This window comes from Rhea americana, unplaced genomic scaffold (genome assembly GCF_003343005.1).
Source record: "Rhea americana isolate MKP2758 unplaced genomic scaffold, rheAme1 scaffold_15, whole genome shotgun sequence".
Lineage (NCBI taxonomy): Eukaryota > Metazoa > Chordata > Aves > Rheiformes > Rheidae > Rhea > Rhea americana.
In genome coordinates this window covers 5,154,909-5,165,937 of record NW_028185594.1, presented here as the reverse complement: position 1 = coordinate 5,165,937, position 11,029 = coordinate 5,154,909, and the positions used below count along the sequence as shown (strand labels likewise).

General features: G+C 35.4%; 2 protein-coding genes across 3 annotated transcripts in view; one reads left to right on the top strand and one right to left on the bottom strand.

Annotated features, from left to right (window-relative positions):
- TRAK2 (trafficking kinesin protein 2) overlaps nt 1–313 on the bottom strand; it is a 36,078-nt gene extending 35,765 nt beyond the window's left edge. Inside the window, exon 1 of the mRNA XM_085299414.1 lies at nt 295–313. The gene's annotated coding sequence lies outside the window, so the exon portion shown is untranslated. The remainder of the gene's footprint in view (nt 1–294) is intronic.
- STRADB (STE20 related adaptor beta) lies at nt 55–9,407 on the top strand. Of its 2 annotated transcripts, none has more exons than XM_085299418.1 (13): nt 55–193; nt 797–893; nt 2,110–2,166; nt 2,479–2,559; nt 2,887–2,986; nt 3,636–3,757; nt 4,233–4,311; nt 4,775–4,898; nt 5,463–5,634; nt 6,029–6,133; nt 6,361–6,584; nt 7,178–7,220; nt 7,683–9,407. In XM_085299418.1, exons 3-13 carry the CDS (start codon nt 2,155–2,157, stop codon nt 7,833–7,835), a joined length of 1,215 nt encoding a protein of 404 aa, XP_085155544.1. In that variant the 5' UTR covers nt 55–193; nt 797–893; nt 2,110–2,154; the 3' UTR covers nt 7,836–9,407. The 2 variants fall into 2 exon arrangements, with proteins under 2 accessions (XP_085155544.1, XP_085155543.1); XM_085299417.1 differs by having other exon boundaries at nt 4,203–4,311.
- The last annotated feature ends 1,622 nt before the right edge of the window (nt 9,408–11,029 follow it).

Here is an 11,029-nt window from a genome sequence, read left to right as displayed (position 1 = left end):
GGCAGCCGGGCGGATCGGGCGGGAGGAGCGGCGCCGCCGCTGCGCGCAGGCACGCCGAGCTCGGGGCGGCGGCGGGCCGCCGCGCAGCCCGGGGCCGGGGCGCAGCGGTGTGCGAGCGGCAGGGAGCTGCGCCCTGCGGGGCTCCCCAGGAGCTGCTTTTCGTGTACCGTGCTGTCGCCATTTAAAACTCGAGGTCTGTCATCAAGAACCGTTTCAGTCACTCAAAACGTGAAAGTAACTCTGTGAGCTACGGCCCAGCGTTAACAAAACTAGATTAAGGCACAGTCAGGGTACCTGGGCTTTGGTCCTCTGCAGTCCCTGACGTTCACAGGTGGCTTTGTCGGTCCATCAATTAACTTCTTTCCTCCTTRCATCACACGCAGTGTCTGAAGCTTTGGCCAACTTGAAATGAACGTATCAGATCAGCTGTGCATCATTACCACAGTCTGCAGTATACAGGAAGGCTGTGATATAAAAAGAAAAATCTGGAAATGGGGAACAGGTTTCCATAGTGACATGATCCAAACCACAAGAGAAATTAGAGGCAAAGTTAAACTATAAAACAAAACAAACAAACAAAATCATCATCTTAATAATGTTACTTGAACAAATATGGATCATGGACATCTGTGTTCACTGACTGTAACCTTTCATAGCTTTGAACTAGTTCTYCAATAACTTCAGTTCAGTGTATGCTAGTTACTAGGACTTTTATTCAGCTTAGCTTTTGTAGTTTCATATTCCAAGCAACAGAGTAACTTATCTCAAATAATGGAGTGAGATGTTTTCTTTCCAGCTCAGCAGAGGATGCTCTAGCAGTGACTGTGCTGGACCATGTCTTGGAACATCGGCGTCGTCTCTGACTCCGCCACAGACTTCCTTTGTGAAAGTGGGTAAGTCAAGCCCAAATCTTCTGAAGAATTTAGGCAGCAAAATACCTACTACGGGTCTTCTTTTAGCTTTCTTCTCATCTAATAAATTGGAGTTACAACATTTCCTTACTTCAAATAGCTGTTGAAGGTAAAGAGAATAAGAGATGCCTGTCAGATATTCTAGCAGAGGACAGGTGGTGGGAGCTTGTTAGATTTTGAAGAGTGTTGCCAGGATTAAATAGCATCCAAAGCTTAAATGGTGCGTATAATCAAGTTTAGTGCCTTGATAATCAAAATAATCAGTTATTCATATAGTACTTCACCTTTTAAAATTAACTTTCAAGCAATAATTACTTATTAAAAAGGAACTACCTCCTGTAGCTGACTGTCAGCCACCAAAGATTCTTCATGACAGAGGACAGAAGATGCATACTTGCAGATCAGTAAGTAGCTAAAGGAAATTAGCTACTCCCACTCTACACTTCTGAGGCTCTAATACGTTTATCAGACATAGTCATCTTCCTCCCTCATCATCTCCTAAACTTTCAGTGTTAGAAAACAAATCTGCTGGAAGACTTGGAGTGGCTAGATGGATATGCAGGGGAGTTGGGATTGAATGCTGATTCTATAACCTAAGTAATGCGAAAAACGATCTGAGCTGCGTCTTTTCCTTTTTCACTCATGTTCTTTACAGTAGTACTTTCCTCTCTTGCTTGTGAAATTGCAGTGCAATTGCTTCTGGCTTGCTTTTTTTCATGAGCTAGTTCAGCTGTGACAGCTGAGCTGAAATCTAACTAGCACAGTTGTACTGCTTTAAAACAACAGCTGATTTTTCTTTCCTGCAAACTGCTAGCAATCCATGAATCCATTCTTTTATATTTTATGCAATTATGCAGTTGACTTGCAATTCATTTTTTTGGGAATGTTAATAAGACATCCAAAATCATTAAATAAAAATAAAAACATTATTTGGAATGTACTTTGCATATTTTCGGTAACAGTTTGAAATCCATGTGCTGCCTTAAGACTCAGTACAACTAAGTAAATATTCTCATTTTTGTAGAAGTTCTTTGGAGTTTCTTGCATGTGATGTAAACTTTTGTAACAGGTATTTTGATAACTGAGAGAAATGTCTCACAATTTTGATTAAAAAGAGACAGACTTTTATGCTTAGGATTTGTTAGTGCTGGGTCACACATCGATGTACAGTCTTACAATGATACTTTGATTTTTCCAGGATAAATGGATGTATATGACTTTTCATCTGATCTAAAGCGGTTCCATGTCTTGTTTGGTAAGTTTGTATTTAAAAAGCATTAACAGTTACACCTTGTTATCCAGTCATATCTTTATGTGAAAAAGTTCTAGTGACATATTTTGCTATGTAGTTGAAACACTCGAGAGGATTGCCACGGTGATAAAATGCTTAAATTTCATAACAACTTTTGGTTATGGAGAATATTTAGTGTTTCTTCTATGTCTAACCTCTTACCTGACTTTCTGAACTACTGCTCATAGCAGAGGGAGTTACTTCTGATGTTTTCCCATTATCACATTTAATAAATTACAGCAAGTCCACTAACATTCACTTGTTTGTGTTTTCAAGGATTGTTCCTGTATTCTACGTACACGAGTTGAATCAATCAGACCGGAAAAGCAATCTCAGAGCAGCATCCATGAATCTCTGGTAAGAAGAAAATAAAAATGTTAACTGGTGAAGTTATACATATTAAAAATACTACATACCCAAAACAATCTCATTAAGTCAGATACTTTTTCAAATATTAATTTAGAAAAATAACTAGAGTACTTTGGAGCTTCCACTTTGGAAGAAGAATACAAGTTACTAAACTAAAGTGGCTCATGTAACTAAATCTCAGGGTAGTAGTAAAAGCACCAGCTTGAGTGTTCAGACTTCAGCACTTGATCTTAGCATTTTCATTAATGCTATGTCTCTGTTAAATGTGCAAATGTACATAGTAATTTTGAGAACTGCTTCCCCCCTGCCTTTTAGGCTGATTCTGATCAAGCCTGGATTCCCCCATCTACAGGAAAGAATGAAATGATATTTTGCTCTTCCAATGTCTCTCACTATGAACTCCAGGTGGAAATAGGTAAACTAGTTGTACCATAAAATACTTGTTGTTTTTGCAGATGCATTCTCTTGGGTTACTGCTTGCTTCAGTGAATACTTACTAGGGTTAGAAAATGCATAACCTGATAGAACCATTTTGGGGTCTCACTAGTTGAAAAAAGTGCCGAACATCTCTCATATTTTTAAAATAAGTGATAACAGAAACAATATCATCCATTATCTGAATTTTTCTCTTGAGGCGTATATATGCATGTCAGTTTTCTACATCTGTGGTTATATGGGCAGTAGTTACAGCATCAGGAAAACTGTCTTGTCACTTGGCTACCTGAGATGATTGTCATAAAGATAGCTGCTCGCAATCTTGCTGTGCATGCATCGGTTTATGTGAAAGCGCATGCTAGAAGTGTTCTTCAATTAGATATGGAAGATATGTAATTGATGCAGAAAATGTTTAAATTCTGGTTGTTCTAAAAAATATCAGAGCCACATTTTAACTAGTTTGCTGGATGTATTTTGCTGCAGCTATTTAAGTAAGTTCTTGACATGCTTAATGAAAGAGTCATGCTGCTAAATCAGAATTTTTAAATGATCTTTAAATATGAAGCAAATTATGGGGTGGATTATTATGCTCTTCTGATGCTAACAAAGGTAGCCAATTGTGGTTTCAGGAAGGAGATTCAACAACTTAACTTCAGTCTACCTTGCACGACATACACCTACAGGGATGCAAGTTGCTGTAAGAATCACGGACCTAGAAAGTTGCTCTGAAGAGCATTTGAAAGCTTTGCAGGTAAAGCAGCAGCACTGCTGCATCAGTGAATGAATACGTACAATGGACTAATGAATATATGCAAGGTTACAAAACAGAGATAGCCCTCCTATTTGAAGTTTTTCCTTCAAAAGAGTAGAAGGCATGTGTAAATTTGAAACAGAACTACTTTCTGAAGAAAACAGTTAACAAGTATTTTGGAAAGGCTTCTGTAATTGTACAAGTGTTTTACTTTAGAACACGATTTGTATTCTGCATTCACATCAAAACTTCAAACTATGTTTATTTCAGACAAATGCAGTTACAGGCAAGTTATTTCCATTTCTGTTGCAGGCTGTGCATATCAGCTGCAATATAGCATAACTATAGACAGGGAACAAATCTTTCCACTGATTTTTGATTTTAATTAATATCTTAACAAAAGCTGTCTTCTGGTTAACATATCCACTTTTATTTAATTCCTTAGAATGAGGTGGTTTTATCCCACTTTTTCCAGCATCCCAACATAATGACGCTTTGGACAGTATTTACAGCTGGTAGTTGGCTTTGGGTCATCTCTCCATTCATGGCATATGGTAAGAACTGTTAAGAGCTGTTTTCAAATAAGAGAAAGAACTGATCCAATTCAGACCACATAGTCCATAAGAGATTTTTCTTCAAGCGTCTTCTGTTTTGTAGAAAAAAAAAAMTTTCCCAAACCAGAAGTCTTCCGTACATGTTTTTTCTCCCCAGTGAAGTTTGGCATTCAAAACACCTTAACTTGCATTTCACATCCTGACATCCACTGCCTGAGGAATGTTACTTGGGGAGTGCATTTGACTTGATATAATTTTGAATTTGTCAACAGAAAATTTGTCTGGATTGAATATGGGTTCAATTATAAGAAACATGACTTGAATGTGGTCTTTGCCTGGTGCAAGTTGCTTCCATATAAGCATTCTTGATGTACCATAGTCAATATAAAAGTGAGGATACAGTTCTTCATAAATGTATGTAATGAAGACTTGTTAAGCTTAGCTAGGTTTTCTTCTCTTCCAGGTTCTGCTAGACACCTACTGAAAACTTACTTCCCTGAAGGAATGAGTGAAGCTTTGATAGGGAACATTCTGTTTGGTGCAATCAGAGGATTAAATTACATGCACCAAAATGGCTACATTCACAGGTAGGAGAAAGTCAATAGCATAGGTAAAAAACAGATTACAGCAAGTAGTTTACTAAGAGCTCAGTTTCCCTTCAAAACCCGTTTTCAGCTTTTCTTAAGTGTTGTCTCTTTTCCTCCTTTTACATGCTTTTTCGTATTAGATAGTACGGAAGCTTTTTTTTTTTTTTTTAATAACAGAGCAGAACTTACTTTGTAGAATCTTAACAAGAATGGATCCAAACATTATTTAAACCCTTTTTTTAAACACCAGTCTTATTTAAATCAGTGTGTACATCTGTCCGGTTCTGTCTCTTTGCAGCTGAAGAGAATTAGTTGTAGAAAGTGCTTTCTTTACACCCTTTGCAGAGAAGGAAAGTCCTTCTCCAGTATCTGGCAACCACTTCTCCCCTTACTTGAGGTTGTATTAAAAAGATAACTCATACTGAATGAAGAACTTCTGTGATAATAAACTGATAAACAGAACTGTATTTTAACATCTTAGTATTTTATGAATTAATTAAATATGAAAGCTAGTACTGTTTTTGAGTGTTTCATATAACTAAAATTTACCACTTTGTGTTACAGGAATATTAAAGCTAGCCACATTCTGATTTCAGGGGATGGTCTGGTGTCTCTCTCAGGCTTAAGCAACCTCTACAGCTTAGTTAATAATGGACAAAAGTCAAAGGTGGTATATGATTTCCCCCAATTTAGTACATCTGTGCTTCCTTGGCTGAGTCCTGAACTACTGAGACAGGTCAGTATAAATTGCACTTCAGTTTTGCTATCCAAAGTTACTGAAATATTAACTTTTGGCTTAAGTTTGCTTGTAAAAGGGCAATGGAGACTGCTGCTCCACAACTTTTAAATTAGACAAAGATGTACTAAAGTTATTAAAATTCTCCTCTAGAGAAGAGGTTTTTAAGCTGTTGGTGAGATACTGCTGTTCTACCTTCTTTTTCTGAAAACTACTGCAGATCCTAAAATTTGTCTTCAATACAATTATTGGCTCAGGTTTCACAATTCACTAATTATCTGAATCCTGTGTAGACTATGGGATATTAGAATCTTGTCTTGATACAGGTGTTTGTATTTTTGTATGTACTGATAAATAGCTTTAGTGATTTAGGCTGATTCTCTTTCTCCCATAGGATTTGTCTGGATATAATGTGAAGTCTGACATTTACAGTGTGGGGATTACAGCATGTGAATTAGCCAATGGACACGTTCCATTTCAAGATATGCCTCGCACTCAGGTTTGATACTAAATTCTATGTCTACTTCAATACACTCAGATTTTTTTTTCTTTTACTCAGAGAAATCAATGCTATTACTATTGAAACAGTAGTTGCTCTTTGTTATTTCAAATGTGTGTGCTTCTTCCTGGACTAAACTCCAGGAATGGAAAGAATATTTAACAGCTTAGCCTGAATAGGTCTGAATAGCTGTTGGACTTCGTTATACTGCCATTCTTTTCTATTAGATGCTGCTGCAAAAGCTGAAAGGTCCCACTCCTTGGGATATAAATACCTTCCCCCGTGGGGAATCCAGAATGAAGAATTCCCGATCAGGTGTTGATTCTGGAATTGGTGAGAGCATGACACGTACAATGACTAGTGAAGGACTGCAAATTCCCTTTTCCAAAACGTTTTCTCCTGCTTTCTACAATTTGATAGAGCTTTGCTTGCAACAGGACCCTGAGAAAAGGTAACCTCCTGGTGAAAGCTCGTTTTCTGTAACTTCAACATAACTCTAAGTAAAGTTCACAATTTAGGATCCAGTAATTAGTTGAATACTGTTAAAATTAGATTTTTAGACAATATGTACTATACCAAGCAGTACACTTACCTTTGGTTTTGTAAGAATTATCTTGTCTTAGGAACCATGCTTTTAAAATCCTGTCTGATCCTTGAGACTAACTTTCTTATAATATGAGTGTATTTTGTTCTGTGGTTAAATAAGAAAAATTAAATTTTAAACATACATTTTGTCCAAGATAAAACAGCAAACTGAAGTACTTGGCTTTCAATACAACGTCCCTTCTGAGACATTAAATTCTTTTCTAAGTAGAAAAAGTAAAAAGCCTTTAAAAATAGACAAATTGCCTTTAGGAGCACCATTACTCCTAAACAGAATGTAGGCATAGAGTATAGGAAACCTGTGCTGCTTTTTTTCATGCTTTGCATGTGCCGTGTGGATAAATAACCACAGGGCTTAGACTCACTTGTCAGTTCAGCRCTTTTCCCAAAGGCAGTATTTATTTTCCAAAACATAATTATATTTTTCATTTTATGATCCAGGCCATCAGCAAGCAGTTTGCTTTCGCACACATTCTTCAAACAGGTGAGTTTACTGAATTCTCTCCATTAGATGGCATAGTTATACCCTAAATAAACCACAAAATATTAGAGTCGAATTACAAAATAATAATCCAGTCAGCTGGAACCTAACATCATATAGCATTTTGTAAAAAAGTTGTCTGAAGCAGTTTTGCTATGATAAGAATGTAGGAAGCGTAGGAGAAATCCATTTCCCCTTTGATAAGGTTAACTTAACCGAAATCAGAGTAACAAATGAGAAAATTGGTTAATATCCTAAATTTAAAGCAGAAGACAGCCAAAGTGGTTAGTCTTAAAAGACTACTACAACTTACTCTGCAGTGATGAAAACTAAATCTCTTATCCTGTTATTTTCAGAATTCTGAAAAGGCAGCTCTATGATTCCATATGCTTTTAATGAAGTCTATATACAATGTTATATATAATTTTATATGCAGCTGTATTTTAATTTTCTTCTTCTTTCTAGATAAAAGAACAAACACGGAGCTCATTACTATCCCTATTACCACCTCCAATTCAAAATAATAGATCAGCATTGTTGGCACTGCCCTCACCAGCAATTGAGACTGAACTTGGATGTATTACTACAAATCAAAATGACATAGACTGGGAATTCTAAAAAGATACCAAACCATCATACCTCTCCCATGTTTCAGAAAAGGAAAATGTGATTTCTACTTGCTGCTTTACTCTGTATGGTTAAAATACAATTAGACAACGTATACTTGAAAATGCAGTTGTAGTGGCCCTATTTCATTAACTTCTTTCTCTATTGGCACCATAAAGTGCAGTAAGCCTCACCTTTCTCTGGTTGTAAGGACAACTGTATATAGAGAATGACTGAGCTCTTATTTTCCTTTTTCAAAATATTTCTTAAGAGGGCCCCTGCTGTATTCCTACTCTGTACAGTACTGAAAGTTTTCAGCTCATATTACTACAGTCCAAGTTGCTTTCTAAGTTCAGCCTTGGGTTTTGTCTATGGCCTTACTTATTTTGACAGCCTGATCTGTCTTTTCATTCTCATGCAAATTATTTTAGTAAGAAGGAAGTCTTCACTTACATTAATAGTGCCTTTTCAAGTGTGTGAAGAGATACATTTATTTGCATAAACAAGCAACTAATTTGTGCAATTTTAAATGTAGGTTTGGAAGTGAAGACTTCCTTCTTACTAAAATAATTTGCATGAGAATTTTTCTCAGCTGATATGCTTTAATACTTGCCAAAAGTTAGCTATCCATCTAGTCTCTCATATAGTTCTCTAACTGCATGATGCCAAAAGAAGTTTTTCTTCTTTGCAAGCATGACTTGTTCTCTTGCATTTGACTACATTCTTAGTACAGATCTGTGCTTTTAATCTCCATTTACTGTGTCATCTTAACAAATGATATGAGAACCACTTACGATATAAAGCAAATCTGATGTTATAACAGGTATGGGTTAATGCTGAAGCATCATGTTAAGTAACACAAAGTTAGTGCAAGTATTTTTATTCATACTGAATTCCTGTTCACTAAAGTTACCTGAAGCTAATACTGTTTTCTCAGAAGAACTTGCAACACCAACTACTTACCAGTCAATGTGCACTAAGCTACACTGGTATTACCACTTGCCTCTTACGCCAGTCAGAGTTTAATTCCCATAGTTACTTTCAGCCATGACATGAACTTAAATTAACCAGAATCTGTGGGGTTTTATTGTTTAAATCAGATAAAAAATATCTCAGTAAGTTCTCATCTCTAATACTGCACCAAACAACAACTCAAGCTGACCAAGCAGGTTCCTTTTAAAAAGTCATATGTTGTCATGTTTTAAAAGTTGTATCCCCAGACCACTAGGACATTATTGACATAAGTTCTGACTATAGTGAAAATGTATAAATAGATGTGAAATGAATTGATGTATTTGAAATTTTCAATATATATAATACTTTACATGGGAGTATTTAAGTCTTAGAGGGGCTGGAGCCTGTCAGCAAACAACCTTGAGAATATCACACTGCTAGCAGTTTCAGTGCAAAGCAGTGAAGGCTGATTGAGCAAAAGGCAAGCCAGAGAGGCATAGAAACAATTTTAGATGACCACATTAAAGTATTAATGAAAGTCTTGATTCTACTCATTATGCTGTGAAGGCAGCCCTATATTTCAAAACCTAGTAGGTGAAATTAAGATTAAATACCTTCCAGTAATCTTAACCTTTCTGCTTCTTGTTTATTTCTGTAATACTTGCATTTCCATGTTAATCTCAGTTCAGTCATATTAACAGCTTCTTKTTACTGCAAGACAGAAGCTTCATATTTATGTTACTGCTGTTTATCAGGTAAGAAAATAGCTGTCTGAATGAGAAAATTATTTTAGCTGATCATAAAAATATTAATAACTGTGCACTTTTAAAGATACTATTCTCATGTGAGCCTCATAAAGTTCTTAGCTAAAATCTGTTATGCTGGTTAGGAGGCATATTTTCAAACCAAATATGTTTTATAGCATCTACAAATAACTTTTTAACTGTACATGCAATACTATGCCAAATCAAGTAAGTGAGAAAATACATGAAACTCTACTATTTTTTTTTAATTATAGAGCTCTGAACAAACATCAGTACTCTTTAAAAAAATTAAAACTGCTGTAGAAAAATTCAGACAGCGTAAGTACTAGTATTTGTCAGGTTTACTTGAAATAATAGTACTCTGCACTGTAACTATAAAAATGAACTTGAGTACTAATAATGAAGTGTAAGCTCATTTAAACAACTAAATGCCAGGAATGTGCTATTTCAGTGGAAAAAATAAAATGGCTTATTTCTAGATATTTGGTCAGCTGATGCACTGACGTAACTTTTAAGAAAAAAATGAAATTTTTAAGTTAAAAAGCTCACAAAACCTTATTGTTGAAAGTATTGCATTTCAACAACTGTCATTTTCAAACAAGCAATTAAGAGTAATATGACTACTTTTGCTAATTTTAAAAATAACCAGAAAAACATGTTTAAAAGCAGTTTGTAGATCACGTGTGTTGAAAAGTATTGTGCAGTTCTGCTTAATTAAGATATCTATTTCACTCTTATAAGGAACAATGCAGAATGAGAAATGTCAGTTATTACCAGCAAAAAGGTATAACTATCCTATTGCTGTATAAGTTTAAACTGCCCAGCATTGAAAACAAATACTTCTTGGAAGCAGAGCTCTATTCTACTGAAAATCTGAAACACAGTGCTACAAGAAACTTCCATATGCAATTAGTGTTTTAAAAATCCTAAATGCATGATCTATATTGTTAAGAGGCAGGTTGTAGCAACTTTATAGTCTAAGCTGATACTGTTGTAGGTACAATAAAGTTCTCTTTTCACAGAGAACTTCCTGATACCAGTTACATATGTAATSAGCATATGAATTAGAACTAAACCAGGTTAAATAATTAATTCCATCTTTTTAGACTTGAGCTTTTTCAAGGGATCTTACATTTAGGCCCATCTTAAAAGGGGCTTTTATATATAAATATATATATTATTATATTATATATATATATATATAATATATAATATATATATAATTATATATATATAATATATAATATATTATATATTATAATATATTTATATATAAGTATACAGTTGCAGATAAAACAGCACAAAGAGTTGGTAGTTTACCTACTTTTGTGAATTTTATTCTTGTTGCAGCAAAGAACTTTTGTCTTGTTTCCACCTTTCTTTGTGCTAACACTACACCAAAAACTAAAATATCTGTCACAACAGAGAACTACTCATGTGAAGGAATGTTATCCCGATTTTTATGGTCAATGCTATTGAGTTTATTAC